General features: G+C 38.2%; 1 protein-coding gene and 1 long non-coding RNA gene across 2 annotated transcripts in view; both read left to right on the plus strand.

Annotated features, from left to right (window-relative positions):
• LOC138154881 (uncharacterized) overlaps positions 1-22366 on the plus strand; it is a 335411-nt gene that overhangs the window by 79736 nt on the left and 233309 nt on the right. The gene's annotated exons all lie outside the window — the stretch shown is intronic.
• On the plus strand, positions 14990-15330 carry LOC138154710 (small ribosomal subunit protein eS28-like). Its single transcript, XM_069079686.1, has one exon. The coding sequence runs from the start codon at positions 15026-15028 to the stop codon at positions 15233-15235; it is 210 nt and encodes a 69-aa protein (XP_068935787.1). The 5' UTR covers positions 14990-15025; the 3' UTR covers positions 15236-15330.

Here is a 22366-nt window from a genome sequence, read left to right on the forward strand (position 1 = left end):
ATGACTTTGAATGATAGAGATATTTTTATACTTGATTCTGGGACTGGAAGGGAGTAATTAAAGTTTATTCAATAGGGGGTAACATGGTCAGATCTGTGCTTTAGGAAAATTAATTTGACAACTGAGTGGAGATAGACTTGAGGTGAGGGAACAATCCATCTACCTGTTGTGGTTTAAACCCAGGGACACCAAAAACTGTTGAGGTGGATGTTCTGCCCACCCAAAAATCTCCTGGGATTTCATGATGTCTTGTGGTGCGACCATCTCAAAGAATTCAAAGTCAAACTACCTCTAATCCAAGTATAGGCATTTATTGAGATTGACGCCTCTCATGAAGTGGGCTAAATTCCAAGAGGAACCAGCAACTTCAGAGAAAGCAAGATGCATTTTTATAGGGTAAAAACACAATTACATAACAGAAATCATGAATATTAAAAAGACAGGAGGGGTTTGTTAAGGGATTAGGTAACGGAGGAGGGGTCCCATCTATGGTTCCATGGTTAAACACTCTGGTTGTGCTGCCCTTTAATTGGCTAACTATTGTGGTCCAATCTGGTCAAGGTGTTGTGGTCCTGTCTTGGGCTAGATCGATGATGTGATTGTGATTGAATACAAGAACACACCTGTTTCTGTGGGGATGAGTCTGGGGGCAGTGACCAGGTAGAGGCAGTAGCTGGGTTCCCATCACATGGACACACCTGCTATTTCTGTGGGATCTAAGAGTTCAGGAACACACCTGTTGTTCCAGTGAGCAATGAGGCATACACGAAAAAGTTAGAACATTGGCAGGTGGGAGGGGGGTTAGGTAGGTACAGTGGGCCTGCTGTTCAGTGGGGCCAGACCTATATCAAAGTTGGAATATTGGGGCTGGAAACAGCTTTATTAGAATTCCATCATTCCTATTGTAAAAGTCCAAGCACGGGGCGACAAGGACCTGCACCAGGTTGATAACAGACAGAAGCGGACATAAACAAGAGATGTTAAGGTAAAATCAACAAGTTTTGGCAACAGATTGAATGGGGTGGGGGTGATGGAGAGTGAGGGTTCAGGTAAAATATCTAGGTTGTGAACCTGGGAGGATGATGGTGTCCTTAACAGAAATAGAAGTTAGAAGGGGGAGGGTTGAGGACTGAGGGAAAGATGAGTTCAGTTTGGGACATACTGAATTAAGATGTTTATGTAGACATTCAGTTTGAGATGTTTAAATGTGTAGTTGAAAATGGGAGTTAGAAGGTTAGGAAACAGGTTAGGACCGGATAAGTTATGAGAATCCTCAGCATAGAGATAATAACGAAATTCACAGGAGTTAGATGAGATCACCAAGTGAAATAATAGAGAGGGAAAGAAGCTCCAAGACAAAGCGTTGGGGGGCACCCATCTTAAGTGGGCACAAACTGGATGAAAATCTAACAAAAGAGGATAAGGAATGGTCATACATGTAGGAAGAGAACCAGGATAGAGTGGTGTCATGGAAACCTAGAGAGAAGGAAAAGGTGATCAGTGTCATAGGCTGCACTAAGATCAAGAAGAAAGAGGACTGAGAAAAGACCCTTAGATGTGGTAATTAAAAGATCATTAATAACTTCGGAGAGAACAGTTTTTGTTGAATGATGAGGTCAAAACTACTATTGTAGTTGCTGTTGTTCAGACTTCTGAAAATTAAGGAATAAGAGGAAAGGAAGTAATGGCATCTATTATACATAGTTTTTCAAGGAGTTTAGATACAAAAAGGAGAAGAGATACAGGATGATAAGGTGTATCAGGTTTCTCAATTTCCCCTTCAAGTTTCTAGGGTGCCCTGAAGGGTTTTGTGAAGTTCTATTTTCTCTAAAACTCAAGCCACTATCATCTGAATTCCCCTCCCCACTAACACTTAATAGTTTTTACAATGAAATATTTACTTCAAAGACGTGACTGAACAAAGTACAAGTGCTTCCCCTAGATACCTTGAAGTGCATATTTTACCCTAAGACACTCACTCTCTAGGAAGTATAGGTTCAGCTTAGCTCATTTCCCACGTCGTGTTGGTCGCACCAAGTTCATTTCTGGATATGGCATGACTGCTGGATAACCCACCTGTGCATGCCAAAGTATCCTCTCAAACTTTGCAGCTTACAAGGTCATGATGGTTCCACTACCTTCACTTAGAACCCAAAAGAAAGAGGCAGAGTTCAAGGACCTTGCCCCTTTCACTGGGTCATGTCATGTGGCCTCAAGGGAAGAGGAAGTCCTACAGCTTTTTCTCTTACAGTTGGACACAGAGCAGTGTGAAGTGGTTGATGCTGACAGGCCTTTTTGACAACCAATCAAAGGACTTTCTTTTCATCCCATGGTTAGCCAAACAGAACCTGTTATACAAAGTCTATGCCAGGATACTCTCAGAAAAACCCGGAAAGATTTACATGGGATGATGCAAAGTGAAATAAGAAGAACCAGCAGAAATGATACACAGTAAAGCAATACTGTATGAAGATAAACTGTGAATGACTTATTCTGAACAATACAATGATCCAAGGCAATTTTGAAGGACTTAAGATGAAAGTGCTGTCCATCTCCAGAGAAAGAACTAATGGAGCCTGAATACAGATCAAAGATACTTGTTCTTTACTTTCTTTATTTTTCTTGGGATTTTTTTTGCCTGTGTTTTCTTTCCCAATATGACTTGCATGGAAACTTGTTTTGCATGACTACATATGTATAACCTATGTCAAATTGCTTGCCTTCTCAAAGGGGGGAGGGGAAGGAGGAAGAGAATTTGGAACTCAAAATTTGAAAAAAAAAAGAATGTTTAAATTGTTTTTACCTGTAATTGGGAAAAATAAAATACAAAGTCTATGCCAGCTTCTTGGTCTCTCCATGGCACTTCTCTTACCTACCATCACATCCCTGCCTCCCCCACAAAACTGCCAAACTGATATTCTTAAACCACAGATCTGACCATTTACCCCTTTTATCCTCTCAGCTCCCCAATCAAAGATCTGCAGTAGCTCTCTAGAATAAAATTCAAAATCCTCAGCTTGGCATTTAACACCATTCATAATCCAGCTCCCACCTCTCCAGTCTTACTTCATATTATTCCCCTTTAAGCACTCTACATTCCAGTCAAACTGATATATGAACCATCCCCCCTATATGACATTCTATCTTGCTCAAACTTAAACATGATACGCCATCCCCTACTCCATGCCTTTTCACTGGTTTTCTCTCATACGTGGAATGTTCTTCACTGCCCACTTCTGGCTTCCTTCAAGACTCAGCTAAATTCTACCTTCTGCAAGATACCTCTCTATGTCTTTCTTTCCCTCCCAACTCCCAACCTCCTAATGCTTCCCTTCTGAGATTTCTTTTTTTCACTCTGCATAGTTACCCTTTCAACATCATGACTTCCCCCATTGCAGTTTCAATATATTGCAGGTCAGCATAAGAAATCCGATGAGAATTTGGGGGAAGTTTTGTGGAAGGAACAGAGGCCATGCAAAGACCACAGACACAAAGAAGGTTTAGAAACTCAGAAATGCACAAAACATATGTATAGTATTATAGAATATCAATATATTTTGTCTTTCAATACCATAATAATTCAGACTTCTTTTCTGTTACAAAAGGAGGATCAAAAAATTTACACAGATTTTTCAGATCACAGGGGTGCCTCACCCCTATTGCCTTGTGATATGGCAGGGATAACTGCATATCTTGTAGGTATATTGTTGTTTATATGTTGTCCCTCTCATCAGAATGTGAGCTCCTTCAAAGGAGGGGCTGTGTATTTGCCTAACTCAACACAGTGCCTGGCACATAGTACTTTATAAATGTTTGTTGACTATCTTCTGCCTCTCTGCTTTTATACAGGTGTTCTCCCATTTCTAGAATGTTTTACCTTCCCATTTCTACCTTTGGGTAGAACTTCCTTCAAAATGGTTAAAATAGCATCTGCAAGGGTGTGGGGTGTGTGTCTTGATGTCTTTGTAGATCATCCTAGGTACTTACATTCTCTCTATCTTGAAATTACCACTAAGTCCAATTAGTGAGAATAATGAATCCTGTGAATGAGGTCTTTGTGTATTCAAATTTATAGTATTTGAAGTTATAATTATGTAGAATAGGGTCATTAATTTGAGCCCAGTGGAAATATGCAGTGCAAATTCAAGTAATACAACCCTTCATAGGATTCTTTATTCAAATTGATGGAGACCTAGCTGTACTTTGTATTATTTTGTATATTATTTATAACAATTTGTGTACACGTGATGAATGAAAATTCCTTTAGAGAAGGAACTGTTTCCTTTTTTTTTCTTTTGTCTTTGTATGTTCAGTGTCAATTTTGTTTTGTTTTGTTTTTTCTTTAAATTGAATTGAATTCAGCAGCTACCATAATATTCTTGGGTCTTTTCCTGATTTTTTTTTTGGAGGGGGGAAGGCAAGGCAATTGAGGTTATGTGACTTGCCCAAGGTCACACAGCTAATGTGTCAAGTGTCTGAGGTCAGATTTGAACTCAGATCCTCCTCGGGTCCAGTGCTCTATTCACTGCATCCCCTAGCTATTCATTTCCCTGATTTTTGGTCTTCTAGGTGAGGAAGTCATTTCCCTATTTGATCCCTTAATATTCTTTCTCTGAGTTCAGGACCTCACCCTTGCAGTTCTTATTATGGCCCCTAACCACCTTTCCCCCCTCCTTTGTGTTCATCCTACCTGTTCATCCATTCATTCAACAATTGCTAAGGCTATTTTCGCCTTTCAGTAAGTGCTTTCTCTGCCTCTCTTTCTATACCATCTTCTGGATCTAACCTCTTTTAGCAATCCTATAGTCTCCAAGACAAGTGCCAGGCTACCTAGAGTACGTTTCACATATTAAAGGCTTCCTGTTCTGGACTGACCCTTAGGTCAGTAAACACCATAATTCAAATAGCTAGTTAATGCCAGAGCCAAGGACCAGAACCCAAATCATCCAACTCTTCCTCCAGGTATCTTTGTACTATGCCTGCTTCCTTTCCTTCTTTCTCACAGACACCCACTGGCTGGAAGGATTGTTCCTACATGTCATTTATTCATGATCATTTACTGGCTTCTGGCCACTATTTACACTATTCTGTCTGCCCTTATTCTGGCAATGGGTGCCTCTTCAAATGATAAACCATGGAATTTTAGAGCTGGAGGGATTTTATAGACCATCCAAGCAAGGAGTTCCTAACAATTTTTATAATGTCAGCATACATTTAGAAGTCTATTGAAACCTATGAACTCCTTCTCAGAATAATGCTATTATATAAAATAAAATATTACATTATAAATACTCTAAAATAAAATAGTAATATTGTAAAGGAAACAATTTATATTGAAATAGTTATCAACATTTAAAAAATCCATTTTCCAGCTTCCCCAGTCTATAGACAAATGCTCTCATTGTACAGAGGAGGAAACTAAGAGCTAAAGAGATCGTTAAAACAAATGATCACAGATTTGAAGTTAGAAGGGAATTTTTTGTTTAATTATTTAACAAAGATTTATTAAATTTTTAACAAAGATTTATGAAATACCTACTATGTGCCAGGCTCTATACTAAGCATTATACATATTTGATTTTCACAGCAACCCTGGGAGGCAGGTGTTATTGTTATCTCCATTTTATAGATGAGGAAATTGAGACAGGTCACACAGCTAGTATTTGAGATCATAATTGAACTCCGATCTTTCTGACTCCAGGTCTAGGGTTCTACCCACTGTGCCACCTAGGTATTCCATTTTATAGCTGAGGAAAGTAAAGCTCAGTGAGCTTTAGTGACTTACAGGTGGGAAATGCCTGAGTTGTGGCAAGAGGCAGGTCTCCCGATTCCTAGAATAATGTTCTTTCCATTATACCACATACCATCTGGTTGTGTTTATTCATTTTGTTTGTTTGTTTGTTTTTTTAATAGATTTTATTTTATGAGGAGATTTAGCAAAGGCAAACAAGGAAATAGGTGCATAATGACCTCCAGCTGGAAAATGCCCTTTTATGTTCCTTCCATGTCTTCAGAAGTCGCTGGCTCTGAGTTAGAAAACCAAGCATAGCAAGTGAAAGATTGTCTGAGCTGAATGAATTGAATAGGGACTGAGGTGTGTACTTTTTCCATAGGGAACAATTGTTTATAATGAGCGCAATAATCAGATTCCATTAATAGGTTCAAGAGTGGGAGTGTGGCACACAAAAGGAGGAAGTGTTGTATAGTGGGGGGAAAACTAGGAGTCAGAAGTCTAAATATCTTTGCTATTTACTCCCTGTGTGAGCCTAGACCTGGACAAGCACTTAACCATCTGTTCCTATTTCCTTTTCTTTATGAAAGGGTGGAGTGATTGAGTAAATTTATCAAACCATCCCAACCCACTTAAAGTAAGTGAAAAGATCTTTGATCAATCAATCAATGATAGCCTAAGGAGGAAAAGTCCTTTGAACTGGAGTGACCTGTTCAGATAGACCCAGGATTATCTAAAAATTATCATGGTAGTTAGAACTTGATCCTTTGAGGGGATGGAGCAGTGGTAGCTTTCTAATAAAACTCCAGAGGAGGAATCACCCAGGGACACAAAAGGGGTCTTGGCTTCAGGCTCAGCCAGGTCTCCTTGCTTGCTCCCCTTTCTCTGGAGGAGTACCTCGTGAGGTTCCAAGGAGCTGAAGCTGCACCATCTCCTTCAGTGCAGTGGTATCTCCATATCAGCTGATAGCAATGTAAGTACCAAGAGCCAAAGACAGATTGCACATAGATTCACAGCTCCATGAGGAGTCTAGCAAAGGAACCATGTCTAAAGAAAACTTCTCGGGCATCCCACCAATGGGAGAAAAGTGAGAGCTGTGACAACTGGCAGCTGTAAGTTACTCCTTTGCTACACATACTTTTTAACCTTGAGATTACTTTCTCCTTAACTCTACATGTACTTGTAGGAGAATGTCATAGACTTTTTTTGTGGTGGGAGGGGGTTATATCAACTGTTCTTTATATAACACCTTAATGAATTCCTAAAAGCTACTTAAGGCTAAATGACTAAATTAATTCTCAACTAATAATCTTGGGGAATCACACTGATAGGGTGCAAGCCACTGGTGTTGAGAATTACCTCATGATTCCTATGGGATACCCTAAAACCCTGAAGGAGATATGTAATCTTAGTCTGGGACCTGAAACTCATCCGTGAGAATGGGAGTTGGGATAAGTATTCTCAGCATTTATAAATTCCATAGGAAGTAAGTGGGGGTGGACTAGGTGATTTGTAAGATCTCCTCTAGTTTCAAATCCTGTGATCCTAACATCTCATGATTCTCAACCCAAAGCCTTGTCTACCTCCTCCCTGTATTGGATAGGCTATGGGACAGTTGTTCTTCCATCCAGATGCTATTTCCTATTCTCCTTCCATCCCCCAGCTTACGAATGGAAGAGATGGAAGAATGGAAGACCAGCATCTAAGGTTTATTCCCCACTCTTCCATCAGCTTTCTAGAGTTTTATTCCATCCATCAGCTCTATCTCATGGCTTCTTTTCCTCTCAGGGGCTGTCCTAATATGCATAAACCTTTATCAGACTCCCCTGAAGAACAGCTATGTGGATATTGAGTATTATCAGTACTTTTCCACCGCTCAGCACTCTGCAAACCAGCGAAACCAGCATTTTAGACTGCTAGCTTTGTATAGACTGGCTTTATTAGGAGTGACCAGATCTGGACCTTAATCCCCTCCCTCCAATCCCCCCATGAGCAATCTAAATGTCCTGGGGGCTGTTTTTTTTCCAGGATATTCCCAGATGCCTTTATCCATTAGAGAAAGGATTATCTTCTGGTTTAGGAGCTGTCAGGACACCTGAGTTCTATTACTTTCTCTACCTTTGGTCATTTCCAATACGTTTTAGTCTATACTTCCACTGCTCTTTATTGAATGTAATTTCCATTGCTTTATGGTCTGAAAAAGGTGCATTTAATATTTCTACTTTTCTGCATTTGGTTGTAAGGTTTTTATGTATTAATCATGACCAATTTTTTGGAGGTACCACATACAGCTGAGAAAAAGTTATACTCACCTCTATTCCCACTCAATTTTCTCCAGAGGTCTATCATATCTAACTTTTCTAAAATTCTATCCATCTCCTTAATTTATTTCTTATTTATTTTATGTCTAGATTTTTCTAGATCTGAAGGGAGAAAGTTGAGGTTCCCCACAAATATAGCTTTAATGTCTATTTCCTCCTATACTTCACTATTTCCTCCTATAATTCATTTAACTTTTCCTTTAAGAATTTGGATGCTATGTCATTTGGTGGATTATGTTTAGTATTGATATTATTTCATTGTCTATGATGCCTTTTAGCAAGATATAATTTCCTTGATGATCTTTTTTAAAATTTGGTATATTTTTGCTTTGTGGCTTAGCATGTCAGACCTGAAGTCAGGAAGACATCTTCCTGAGTTCAAATCTGGCCTCCAACACTTACTAGTTTTGTAACCCTGGCCAAGTCACTTAACCCTGTTTCCCTCAATTTCCTAGTCTCTAAAATGAGCTAGAGGGGAAAGAGGCAAACCACTCCAGTATCTTTGTCAAGAAAACTCCAAATGGGATCTCGAAGAGTCAGACATGCCTGAAAACGACTGAACAATAATTTTTTTTTCTTTTGCTTTGTCTGAAGTCATGATTGCTACTCCTGCCTTTTTTTTACTTCAACCAAAGTATAATAGATTCTGCTTCAGCCCCTCATTTTAACTTTGTGTGCACATCTCTGTTTCAAGTGTGTTTTTTTTATAAACCACATATTGTTGGATTTTGGTTTCTAATCCATTCTGTTTTGTTTCCATTTATGGGTGAGTTCATCCCATTCATATTCACAAGTATGATTGCTGAAAGTGTATTTCTCCAGATCCTGTTTTCTTCAGTTTTTCCTCCTCGTCCTCTTTCTTTTATCCTGTCCCTCCTCTAAAGCCTCTTTTGCTTCTGATCTTCCTTTATCCATCTTCTCTTTTATCACTCTCCCTCCTTTCTTTTATCCCATTCCTCTCTATTTTCCTGTTGGGTGAGGAAAATTTCTACCCCTAAATAAGTGTGTATGTGTGTGTGTGTGTGTGTGTGTGTGTGTGTGTGTATTTTCCCTCTTTGATCCAATTTAGATGAGAGTAAAGTTTAAGTGTTGCTTACCCTTTCCCTTGCCATTTTCTTTCCACTGTAAAAGTTCTTCCTTGTGGGATAATTTTCCTCATTCCTCTTCCTTCTTCCTTCTCCCAGGGCATCCCTTTTTCTTGCCCATCCACTTGTTTTTTTACCTCATCCCAATATAATCAACTCACTCCCACACCCTCTTTCTATGTAGAATCCTTCTTACTGCCCTAATAATAGAAATTTCTTAGAAGTTATATGTATTATCTTCCCATATAGAAAGGTAAACAGATTAATTTTATTCAATCTTTTATGTTTCTCTTTCGTGTTTACCTTTTTATGCTTCTCTTGAGTCTCATCTTTGAAAGTCAAATTTTTTTACTCAGTTCTGGACTTTTCATCAGTAATGCTTGAAAGTCCTCTATTTCATTAAATATCCATTGTCCCCCTGAATGATTATAATTAGTTTTGATGGGTAGGTTATTCTTGGTTGTAATCCTAACTCCTTTGCTTTCAAAAATATTATATTCCAAGTCCTTTGCTCCTTTTCTGGAAATTGCTAAATCTTGTGTGATCTTGACTGTGACTCCGTAATATTGGAATGGTTACTTTATGACTGCTTGAAGTATTTTCTCTGATCTAGAATTTGACTAGAATATTTCTGGGAATTTTTATTTGGGGATCTCTTGTAGGTGGTTATTGATGGATTCTTTCCATTTCTATTTTACTTTCTGGTTCTAGGATATCAAGGCAATTTTCCTATAAAATTTTTTTAATTATATTGTCTATGTGCTTTCTTTGATCATGGCTTTCAGGGTGATTCAGTAATTCTTAATTTATTTCTTCTTAATTTATTTTCCAAGTCAGTTGTTTTTCAAGTGTGTTATTTCACATTTCCTTCTATCTTTTCATTCTTTTGGTGTGTTTTTGTTTGTTTCTTGATGTCTCAAGGAGTCATTAACTTCTACTTACCCAATTCTAAGTTTTAAGTAATTATTTTCTTCAGTGAGTTTTTGTACCTTTTTGTCCCATTTAGCCAATTCCACTTTTTAAGTAGTTATTTTCATCAGTGAAGTTTTATACTTCTTTTCCCATTTGGCTTAATTCTGTTTTTTAAGGTATTTTTATGCCTCTTTTACCAAACTCTTAATTGTCTCATCATAATTTTCTTCCTTTGTTTGTATTTCTTTGCCTAATTTTTCCTCTGACACTCTGATTTTGAAAATCATTTCTTAGCTCTTCCAGGAATGCCTATTGGGCTTGTGTCCAATTCACTTTTTTTTTCTTTTGAGGCTTTGCTTGTAGCTATTTCGACTTCATTGTCTTCTTCTGAGTTTGTGTCTTGTTCTTCCCTGTAATCATAGTAGCTTTTTGTGGTCAGGTTCTTTTTTTTGTTGTTGTTCATTTTCCCACCATATTTCTTGATTTTGAACTTTATCTTAAAGTTGGGCTCTGTTCCTGGGGTAAGGAGTAAAGAAGACTGTCCAAAGCTTCAGGATTTTTTGCATTGCTGTTCCAGATTTCCCATCATCATCCGAACATGATCCCTGTAATAGCAGCAGCTGGCAACATCTTCAGACTAGATCAGACTTGACTTGATTCAGAAAGGCAAATTCAAAGCTCTAATGGGAGGAAGGAAATAAGCATTTATATAGCACCTACTATATGTCATAAACTGAGCTAAGCACTTTTACAAATATTGTCTCATTTGATCCTTGTAACAACCATGTAAAGTAGGTCCTATTATTATCCCCATTTACAGTTGATCAACCTCAACAATTATAGGTTAAAGTGACTTGCCTAGAGTCACACAGCTAGTACATAAGGTCAGATATGAATCTGAACTCAGATCTTCCTGATTCCAAGTCCAGTACTATGCACTGTGCCACCTGCTGCCTCTTACAAGGAACTTAACAGAAAAAAACTAGCCCATACTAAGGGGAACTTCATAAATACCCAATAAAGGAGGAGAAAGAACTTAGAGCAACCAGAAGCTAAATTACCCTTCTGCCACTCCCTGAACTCTGTATAACAGACTTTTTTTGTGGGGGGGTGGGGGAGAGATAGAGTGGGGGAAAAGGGAGGGAACAGAATGTTTTGTATCAACTATACTGCTATAGCAAAAACAAAACATAACAAAAAAAAACCTTTCTAAAAGCTAATTAAGTTTGGCTGACTAAATAATATCAACTGATAACCATGGGTGGAAGTATGCCAGTAGAAGCTTATGAGCATTAAGGCAAAACAACCTGTCCAGGTCCTTTGGGTGACTCTTAGACCCTGTGAGGTAAGCAGCAGCCACACTCTGCCAGTGACAGAAGTGAAGTGGGAGAGGAAGAGTCCAGAACAGACTTGTCCAGTAGTTCTTAAACTTTTTTTGTTTCAGGGGACCTTTACCCTCTTAAAAATTAGTGAGGAACACCCCCCCAAGAGATCTTTTATGTGGGTTATATCTATCAATATTTGTCCTTTTGGAAATTAAAACATCCTCATATTATTATGAAAATAGTTTTGATCTTAAAGACCCCTTGAAATATTATACATAACACACAAATTTTGTGCCCATTGTTCAGAGAAGAAAACTGATATTCAGAGGAGTTTTGTGACTTCTATAGGGTCACACAGCTAGTTAGTGTCAGAATACAATTTCTGATCCAGGTATCATCAGGTTCTAGGTCCAATGCTCTCTTTACTATAGCAGCAGACTCCTTTGTTTCTCAGTGATATCTGAGAAGAACTATTCCTAATCTTTGTACCCTAGTCTCCTCTTAGGGACACCAAGTGACAGTGACAGCCTCAAATGGATGTGACTAACAGATGAGTAATCAAGACACTGGAAGAGACCCATGAAAATTCCTAGTTTCCCCCTAATAAACTTTCATGACTGCTGCCTTTTTGCTGTGAATATTAATTCATTTACACAGCAAGAGAGCTTTTGCCTAAATCATTTGGCTAGTCCCAGTTTCTTCCCCTTTCCAGGAGAAATAAGCCTGGAGATGTCACTTTATATACAGCTTAACCTGTGAACAAAGTACAAATCCTTTCCCAGAGGAACTGATGCTCCGGGCTACTAAGGTGGTGTTGGTGGAGAGTTTGGGGAACATCAATGCAAGCCTCAGGACTCTAGGTCCTCACTGTTTGAGTAAAGCCTAGGTTGGACTTAAATATCCCAGCTATAAACTTTGGCTTGACAGATCACTCCCTTTTTATTTCTTTTTTCAACATCTGCTCTTTTATTACTCCAGAGTTCCTGCAGGGCAGATCTCTAGTGTTATCTGGCAACTTGGTATAAATTTTTTTGCATGTGAGTGTATGCACATGCATACATATATGTATAAAGACACACATATGCATGTATACACACATTTGTACATCACATTTGTAATAAGTCTGTATATTTGAAAACAAAACCTAAAAAGCTGCGTAGAAGTAGATTCAGATTCTCAGGCAACTTGTTATAAATTATGTGTGTATACATACATATCTATATATACATGTGTATTTGTGCATATACACATATGCTTGTATACACAATTGTCCATCACATCCTATTTGTAATATATGTGTGTACGTGTGTGAGTGTGTATGTGTAGGAAAATGTAAATAGACTTAGACCCTCAGGCAGTCAGTTACTAGATAGGATGATTGTAATGAATACAGATGGGATACCCTGGAGACTCCAAGAGACAAAGACTGTGTCGAGATTTCTTTGAGTACTGCTCATATTTTTCGATCATACATCCTGACTTCAGCCCAATTGTCAGGCTTTCTCAGCTGAAAGCCATCTTTCCCATCCGAAGAGCCTCAGCAAAACAATGAAAAACAGATGAGGAGAACCCCCCCCCCCAGAACCTAGTTTGAGATCACCCAAAACCAGATATATCAGTTGAATATTTCAGGAAACTTAAAGAAAAACAATAAATAGATTAAAAATAGGAAACATGGTTTTATAGAAATGTGTTTCTTTTAGCAATGATGGCAGAATTATGACATTTGTACTCTATTAACTAATTATGTCTTTCAAAGGACCTAGTCATATACTCCCTAGTCTTCTACACCTCTTAAATCTCTTCTTTGCTTCAAGACTTAGTTCAAGCATCACCTTCTACATCAAGCCTTTCTTGCCCCCTCCTATCCTGGGCTCCTAGCATCCTTCCTCCCAAAGTTTCCTGTTATTATTTTTATTTAATCTGCATCTTACATTACTTACTCTATATGTTTATTAACCCTACTACTGTATCTACACATTTATTACACATAGAATGTGGACTCCTTGAGGTCTGGACCTATTTCACACCTGTCTTTGTATTCCCAGAGCCTAGTATATTAATTAGCATATAATAAATACTTGTTGAGTAGTTGATTGATTAAAAAAAACAAGAAAGTACAGCTAGAACAGGTCAAACAGATACTGAAGAAATCTGTACTAGAAGTAACTCCATCATAAGGTACCCAGAGAACTTTTTATTCTTTTGGAGACTGGGTCTCACTATTTCCCTCAGGCTAGAAGTGAAAAGGCCACTCTCAGAGTCAATTCCACTGCTAAGCAGCATGGGAGCTTTGTCCTGCTCCATATCATTTGTTTGACTTGGGTTGGTTCAACTCTTCCTAGGCAGCCTGGGCTCACAATTGAGTAGCAGGAGGTAATAGTATTTAATCACATTTGAGAAACTTCATAGTGTATTCAGTGATTTTTAAACTGCTTGCTATCACAAAAAAAATCTATGTAATTTTAATTTTCTTCTGGGGATAATATATGCAATCTCAGAACAATCAGAATTACAAGTAACCCAAAGGGCAATGGAAAGCCACATTATAAGCATCAACAGGTTACAGTATATTACTGAATGCCAGAAGTAGCATAGAAATGTCATCAAGGCATAAGTGTCTGAAAAAAGAGGTCATGTACTAAAGAATAAGAAAGGAAAATGCCTCTGGGTTGATTGCCTATGGAGAATTTTTTGAAAGATGAATAAAAATTACAAAGGAATATGAAATGACAAAGTGAAAAAAATGTTCATACCCTCTGACCTGTAGAACCCTCTACTAGGTCTATCCTCTAAGGCTGTCATTGACAAGAAAACAAAGACCTAGCTTTACAGAGATGTTCCTAACATCATTAACTGTAAAAGGGGGGGGGAATCATAAGCAAATTGTGTGCTCACCAACTGAAGAATAGCTGAATAAATTATGATATATGAACGGAATTGAATGTTATTATACCATAAGAGACCACAAGCATGTAGACTTCAAAGAAAGATAAGACTTACAGAAAGCAAAGAAAGCAAGACCAAATGGAAAATAATACACACTAACTACAGCTGTAAAAAGAGAGACAATATTGGTAGCATCAAATCTCATTTTAAATACTCAGCCCAACTTAGCTACCAACCTGATGAAATCACACACATACACACACACACACGGATGTATGTTTGTATGTATTGTGTGTATATAGGTCATTTAGTTCTTTTAATAATAAGTAAATAACAGATGTTTATAGTCACAAATACATTTACAATCAATGAAGCATAGAATCTCAGAGCCAGGAGAGATTTCAGAGGTCGTCTAGTCCAACCATGACTAACCAAGGATAAAAATCTTTAACATGCCCCCCAAAGGCTCATGTAACATTCTCTGGATACTAAGGGAATACTCATCAACTGGGAAATGGGTGAACAAATTATGTGATATGAATGTAATGGAATGGAATACAACTGTGCATAAGAAATGATGAAAGAGGAGTGGCCAGGTAGCACAGCGAGTAAGAGCACCGGCCCCAGCATTGGGATGACCTGGGAATTTAATCCGGGCTCAGATACTTATTACCACACCCAGAAATAACCAGCCATGTAACCTTGAGCAAGTTATTTAACCCCGATTGCTTAAAAAAAAAAAGAGCTGTTGTCAACGCTATCATGGACACCAGCCGCATGCAGCCCATCAAGCTGGCTCAGGTTACCAAGGTACTGGGCAGGACCAGTTCTCAGGGCCAGTGCACCCAGGTGCACGTGGAGTTCATGGACGACACGAGCCGATCCATCATCCGCAAGGTGAAGGGCCCCATGCGTGAGGGGGATGTGCTCACCCTGCTGCAGTCAGAACGTGAGGCCCGGAGGCTGCGGTGAGACCTACTGGTGGAGGTCTCTAGGCTGCTGGTCATGGAAGGACTGCTAAGGGATGTGTAAAATAAAGAGTTTTGTCTAAAAAAAAAAAAAAGAAATTATGAAAGATATGGATTCAGAGAATTTTTTTTTAAAGCAATTAGGTTACACAGCCATTATTTCTGGGTGTGGTGCTAAGTATCTGAGCCCGGATTCGATCCCCAGGTCATTCCGACACTGGGGCCAGTGCTCTTACTCGCTCAGCCACCTGGCTGCCCCCAGAGAATTCTTTATAACACCTGTATGAACTGATGAAGAGTGAAGTGAGTAAGACTAGGGGAACAATTTATACCATAACAACACTGCAGACAAACAACTTTGAAAGACTTAAGAACGCTAATCAATGCAATTATCAACCACAATTCCTGAGGACTGATGTTGGAGTATCTCATGACAGAAAAGCGATAGACTCAAGGCGTAGACTGAGATGTATGATTTTTGGACATGGCCAATGCATAAATTTGTTTTGCTTGACTATGAATATTTTAAAAGGTTTAGTTTTCCTTTTTTCTCAGTGGGGTGAGATGTGGAATGAAGAGAAAATAGATTTCTGATCATTTTAAAAATTAATTTCATTTTCACCAAAGATTTCCATTGGGGGAAACCTACTGCCTCCCAAGGCTACCCCTTCTACTTGTAGACAGCTCTAGTTGTTAGGAAATTATTCTTTACATTAAACCTAAATCTATGTCTTGTAACTTCCACCCATTGCTCTTACTTTCTGGGACCAAGGGGAACAAATCTTTTCCAGGTGACAACCCTTCAAATCTTTGAAAACAGCTATCCTGTTCCTCCTAAATCTCTTCATTAAGCTTAACATTTTCATTTCTTTCAGCTAGTCCTCATATGGCAGGATCTCAAGATCCTTCCACCATTCTGGTTGCCCTCCTGTGGACACTCTCAAGTTTATCAATGACCTTTCTAAAACATGGCACTCAGAATTGAACATGATAATCTAAGTGTAGTTTGCCCCAGGGTAGAGTACATGAGACTGTCACCATCCCGTTCCCATATAGTTTGCCTCTTTTAATGCACCCCAAGACCCTATAGCTTATTTTGGCTGCCATATTATACTCATATGGACCTTATAGTACAATAAAACTCCCAAATCTTTTCTCAGAAGTATCAATATCTATCCATACTTCCCTCGACTTTGTACAGTAAGGATATTTTTTTTCTTGATAGTGCTTTTTTTCTATTTAAATGTAAAGATAATTTTCCACATTCGTTCTTTGTAAGATGTTGAGTTCTAATTTTTTCTCCCTTCCACTTTAAACCAAGAATTAGACTTTACATTTATCTTTTATTACTTTTCAACTCATTTGATTTGGTCAGTGTCCTAGCCTTTCAAGATATTTTTGGATCCTGATTCTATCATTCAGCACATTAGCTCTGCCTCCCAGATATGTCATCTACAAATTTAATAAACATTTCCTGATCACTGTTCCTTTACCTAGACCACTGATTTAAAAATAATGTTAAACAGCATAAGGCCAAGCTTGAATCCTTGGTGTATTCAACTAATTATTTCCTTCCAAGAGAACATTGAACCAATGGGTCTGACCATTTTGGCCTTTCCAAATCTAAATTAACTATGACCATCTATCCCACATGTCCCCATCATGTTCATTAGAATAACATGACACCTTTTCAAATGCTTTGCTAAAATCTAGGTTGATTACATATCAATTTCTACACTCCCTCTCTTTCTCTGTCTCTGTCTCTCAGATTCCCCTCATCCAATAATTCTATCAAGAAAAGAAAGAGGTCATTCTAGTATTACCTGTTCTTCATAAATCCAAATAGGTATTTGGCATTCAGTAATTCCTTTTTTTTCTAGACATTAACTAGCCATAATCAAAGTTCACTCACTTGTGGTTTTCAATCACTTCCTTTCATTCTTCTTTCGTCCTACAATGCTTCTCTCATTTGTCACAATTTTTTAGTGATCACTGACTTTGGCTCAGTAACTACATCAACCAGTTTTTGTTTTTTCATCAGAGAAGTAAGTAGGATGAGATGACCAGAGCTTTGATCACAATGTACCAAAAATTTTTAAATAATGATTTTTGGATATTGAGAAAGTTTAAACTTTGTTACATTTATATGTGACAAGCTTCTTTGCTTCAACTACAGAGAAATTACTCAGAAAGAATTAAGTAAACTAAAAAGCTTCCTGACAATGTCCTCTCTTTGCCTGTATACTAGGTGAACTCCTCCCCAGTCTGTTTCTGCTTTTTTCTTTTGACTGGCATCTCCCCCAGCAAGAGCCTTGAAATACCTAAACCCCTGAGTCCCCAGATACTCTGTCTCTTTTCCATAAGGTGATGTCCCAGTGTCTCTCCCTCTTCACTGAGTTGGAGACCAAAAGTCTCTACTCTTGCTACTTATTTAAAAATGCATTCAGTGTTGCTTGTTCCCAGTATCCAGACTGTTAGCCCGGGATGTAGCTTTTCTGAGTTTGGTGATTTGAATTCATCAAAATCAGCTCATTGCTATTGTAGTATCTTTCTATTTATTTGGGTATCAATTCACTGTGTTTCATTTTCTTCTGTCTTTTCTAGTCCAAAGAGCATTTTCCTCAGCAGAGAAAGCAGAAGCAAAATAAGAGTTGAGTAGTTCTGCCTTCTCCTAACTAGCCATTATCATTGTCTGATCCACCCTAAAGTTATGTTATCATCCCTTATTTGATTCTTCATTTTCTCCCATGAAGCATAAAAAAACTCAATATCACCATTTTGTTGTCCTTAGCTTTCCTTGCTAAACTCTACTCATTCTTATCTTTAGCAGTCATGATAATATTCTTTTTTTTTTTTTTTTGCCTTTTGGAGGGCAATTGGGTTTAAGTGACTTGCCCAAAGTCACATGGCTAGTAAATGCGTCAAGTGTCTGAGGCCGGATTTGAACTCAGGTCCTCCTGACTCCAGAGCCGGTGCTCTATTCACTGCGCCACCTAGCCACCCCCATGATAATATTCTTACAGGGACTATACCACACTTGTGTATTCAACCCTTGTCATTCTCCCTTGAAAAAACCCAAGTAGGTCAAAAAAATTCCCTGTGCATTCACACTCTTTTCTTTAGACAGTTCCCTCTTATTTCCTCTCATTGATATTGTTTGACATTTTGTCTTCAGAATTTCTTTGTTGGGAATGCTCCATTCCTCCTGATATGACTCCCCAAATAGAATTTTAGTACATGATAGGAAGAGAAACAGAGAAAAAAATACAGTCTGTAGATACAAATCTATATGGGTCATTTAGCTTTGCTTTGTTTTCCCTCCCCATGTCCACAGACTCTAGCCTTAACCTAACCATTTTGCAAATGAACAAAAATCAGGGCTACAGGAATCAGATCCACAATATGAATTAATTAAATATAAATCCTTTCCTGTTACTAGAAAAATGATGTGTACTGAATCACTGCAGCATATTGACAAATTCTTAAAGGAGATATGAGAAGGGAACCTGGAGATGAGGTATCCAATAAAGTGAGCTAGCTGCCTAATGTTATCATTCTCCTTAGGTCCCCTCCCAGCCACCTGATAAACAAAGTGGCCTTGGCCACTTTGGCAACATTTTGGCCTTGAGTGAATAGGGAGTTGAGGGAAACCTACTGTCACTTCTGTCTCTACCTCCCTACTGCTCCACAACCTTCAAACACAATAGTTAAGTTTGCACAAACAAGACTTGTCATTTCCTATGTTCCTGAATGCTCAGCTGGAAGGTTGAAGCGGGGGTAGGATAGGGGAGGAGAACAGCAAATTCCTCTTTATGCACATCCTTGGCAGGCACTGCATAGCTCCATACAGTCACCTTCTTGGCTCAGGCATTCAAATACTTGATCCAGAGATCAACACGTTCTTCAGTGACAAAACAACTGAGCCCTGTAACTTTCTGACATTGGCATATGGCCTTGGGTTTTGTGTTTTTTTCACCTTCAGTTATAGGCAATCTTTTCCAACCGTGATCAGCTCTTCTAATTAGAATGTGACAAGGCTGATGAATATTGAGGGAGGGAGTACTTGTAATAAAAATAAAACATATAGGCCCTTTATGTTTTTAGTAGAAGCTCTCAAATGACTTCCTTTTTAATTTTTTTATTTGAGACTAAATACTAAAACTTAAATATATAATAAGAAAAGAAAAAGAAACATTATATACTTAAACATAAAATAAGAAAAGAAAAAAGACATGTCATGTGCACAACAGAATATAAGGGAGGATTCAAAATATATAGCAATAACTTTCCATTTCAAGAAATTCAGCATTCATGAACATAGGAAACGACAAGTCTTGTTTGTGCAAACTTATCTATTGTGCTTACAGGTTATGGAGCATAGGAAGGTAGAGATAGAAGTGACAGGTTTTCCTCAATTCCCTATTCATTCATGACCAAAATGTTGCTGAAGTGGCCAACACCACTTTGTTTATCAGGCAGCTGGGAGGGACCTAAGAAGAATGATAGCATTAGGTATATTCTAAATACTACATGTTGTTTTGAAAGCTGTCCATCTTTTCTTTGCTTCCTTGTAGGTTTTCTTTTATTCTCTACTATACACTTTTTCCCCCCCCTCCCTTCCCCCTTCCCCCAGCTACAATTAAATGTGGATATATTTATATATAGATATATACACATACATATATACATATAAATACATATATACATATACTTTCCCTAATAGATTCTACTCCTAATCTTTGTTTTTATATTTATGCATATCTCTTGTTTCTTATCCCTCCTGACTCATCTACTTTACTTCTACCTGCTACCTTACCCTCCTATTACTTAACTTATACTCCCTGCCCCTGTTCGAGGATCCCTTTCTTATCCTCCCATTCCCATTAATCTAAACACCTTCTATATCTCACTTTAAACTATTCCTTCACCCTCCCCTCTAGAGATCCCTCCCTTATCCTATCCCCTTAATGTTTTATTTCTTTCTAAATTTAGAAGACTTTTATACTCTTCTGGATATATATGTATTGTTCATTCTTGAGACCATTCCTGATGAAACTAGGTTTCCAAACTAACAGCCATCTTCTCCATCTAATTCTTCTGTATTTGTTCTTCCTCTCGAACTTAATTTGTATAAAATAATTACTCTTCTTATCTGTTCCTGAACAGTTTTACTTTTTGAAGTCATATCATACTCAAATCTACCCAAATCTTTCTTATGAACTACCCAATTATGAATAACAATCTTAGGCATGTTTTACATTTTGCATACATAAAAGGTAAGTAGTCTGTCCTTATTGAGTCCCTTGTAATTGGTCATTAGTACATACCTTATATTTCTCTTGGCTATCATATGTCAAATCTATTAAGTTCAAGTTGTTTGTTTTTTTTTTAAAACAAAGTCCTGAAAGTCTGACAATTCAATGTGTTCATTTTTTTTTTCATTCAAAATTATCCTTAGCTTTGTTGAGTATGATATTTTCAACTGGAGCCCCGGTTCTTTTGCTCTTTGAAATATATTTGTCCTAGACCAGCAGTCTTTTAGTGTCAGCACTGCTAGGTCTCATAAGATTTTAATTGTGGCAAAACTACATGTAATTTTTTTTTCTTGTTGTTTGTAATATTTTATCTTTGAACTTGGGGGTTGGTATTTGACTATTATATTCCTATGGGTTTTCCTCATAGGATCTCTTTCAGCTGGTGATCAGTGGTTTTTTTCTATTTTAATTTTCCTCTCTAATGTTTCAGGACAATTTTCTTTAATTATTTCTTGCATTATTGTATTGATTATTTTTTTTGAACATAGATTTCAGATAATCTAATTATTCTTGTTTTCTCTTCTTGACTTGCTCTCCAGATTATCTGTTTTTCTCATGAGATGTTTCACATTCTCTTCCATTTTTTCATTCTTTACATTTTATTTTATTATTTCATGATCTTTTATAACTTGTCTCGCTTCCCTTGCCCAGTTCTGATTTTCCAGGAGTCATTTTCTTCCTTAAGATTATGAATCTCCTTTTCTAAGTGGTTAAATTTCTTTTCATAATCTTCTTGTTTTTCTTGGATTGTTTTTGTTTGTTTTTTAGTTTTTTTTAAGTTCTTCTGAATTCTTTTTGGGTAGGTGACCATTTGACATTACTCTTTGGGGTAGAAGGGGATTTCTTTGCTTTAATATCCTCCTCTGAAGATGAACGCCAGTCATCTCTGTTCCCATGATTAGATTCCTTATCCTTTGCTTGTGCATTTTTTTTTTTTTGGTAATAGCTTAATTTTTGTAATTCTAGTCCTAGGGTATGGGGGATGGTGCCTCTGGCCCAGATCCTCTTGTATTCTTCAGTTCTCCCCTTGACCTTGATCCCAAACCAAGATCTCAAGCTTCCTGTAAGTGCCCACCACTAGGTGCATCCCTGCGCCACTGCATCTGCAGTCACTGGGCATGTGCTGGTTCTTTCTGCCCTCCATCCTCCTTGCCCCACCACATCACTGCAGCACAACTGCGTCTGACATGCCTTGTCACTAGAGGTTCCCTCCATCTTCCCTGGCAACTCCCTTCACTGTCCCCAGGGGTACTAGTTCCTATAGCTGGGGTCAGGCAGCCTCCCAAGGCAGATAACCCCAGGGCTTACCACTTGTGGTCTAAGCAGTCCCTAGCCTGTAGTTGTTTACTCTTCATAGGGACAAAACCTTGTCCTAGGATTTTTGTTCTGATCTCAGATTGTACCAAAAGGACCCCTGTTCTGCCCCTTCTCTTATTTATTTTTTACCACTCCATGTTTGTCCTGAGGCACTGTTTAATCTCATTTATGGGGAGAAATCTGGAAAGCTTGGAATTTTGTGACCTACTCCTCCACCTTCCTAGAATCTTTTCCCTTTCAAAGGACTTTCAACCAACTGTTCTACTCTTGGCATTGTGCTAATGTGTGCTATTGGATACTGCAGTGATATGGAGGATGCTAGTCATTGAGTGTGGGTATGTTTTAGTACATGGCCTCAGAGTCCTTGAGTGACAATCTCAGTGGCTGGGCAAGAGGACCACAGCCTAGGGATTCATGGCACTCCTGTATGACCTGAGAGCTCAGAAATCTTAGTTTTATTCTCAAATCAGCTGCCGGCACATGGTATAACCCTCTATGGTCTC

The sequence above is a fragment of the Petaurus breviceps genome, unplaced genomic scaffold (assembly GCF_028583685.1).
Source record: "Petaurus breviceps papuanus isolate PSGF00001 unplaced genomic scaffold, PetGlider_PUasm1.0 91133, whole genome shotgun sequence".
Classification (NCBI taxonomy): domain Eukaryota; kingdom Metazoa; phylum Chordata; class Mammalia; order Diprotodontia; family Petauridae; genus Petaurus; species Petaurus breviceps.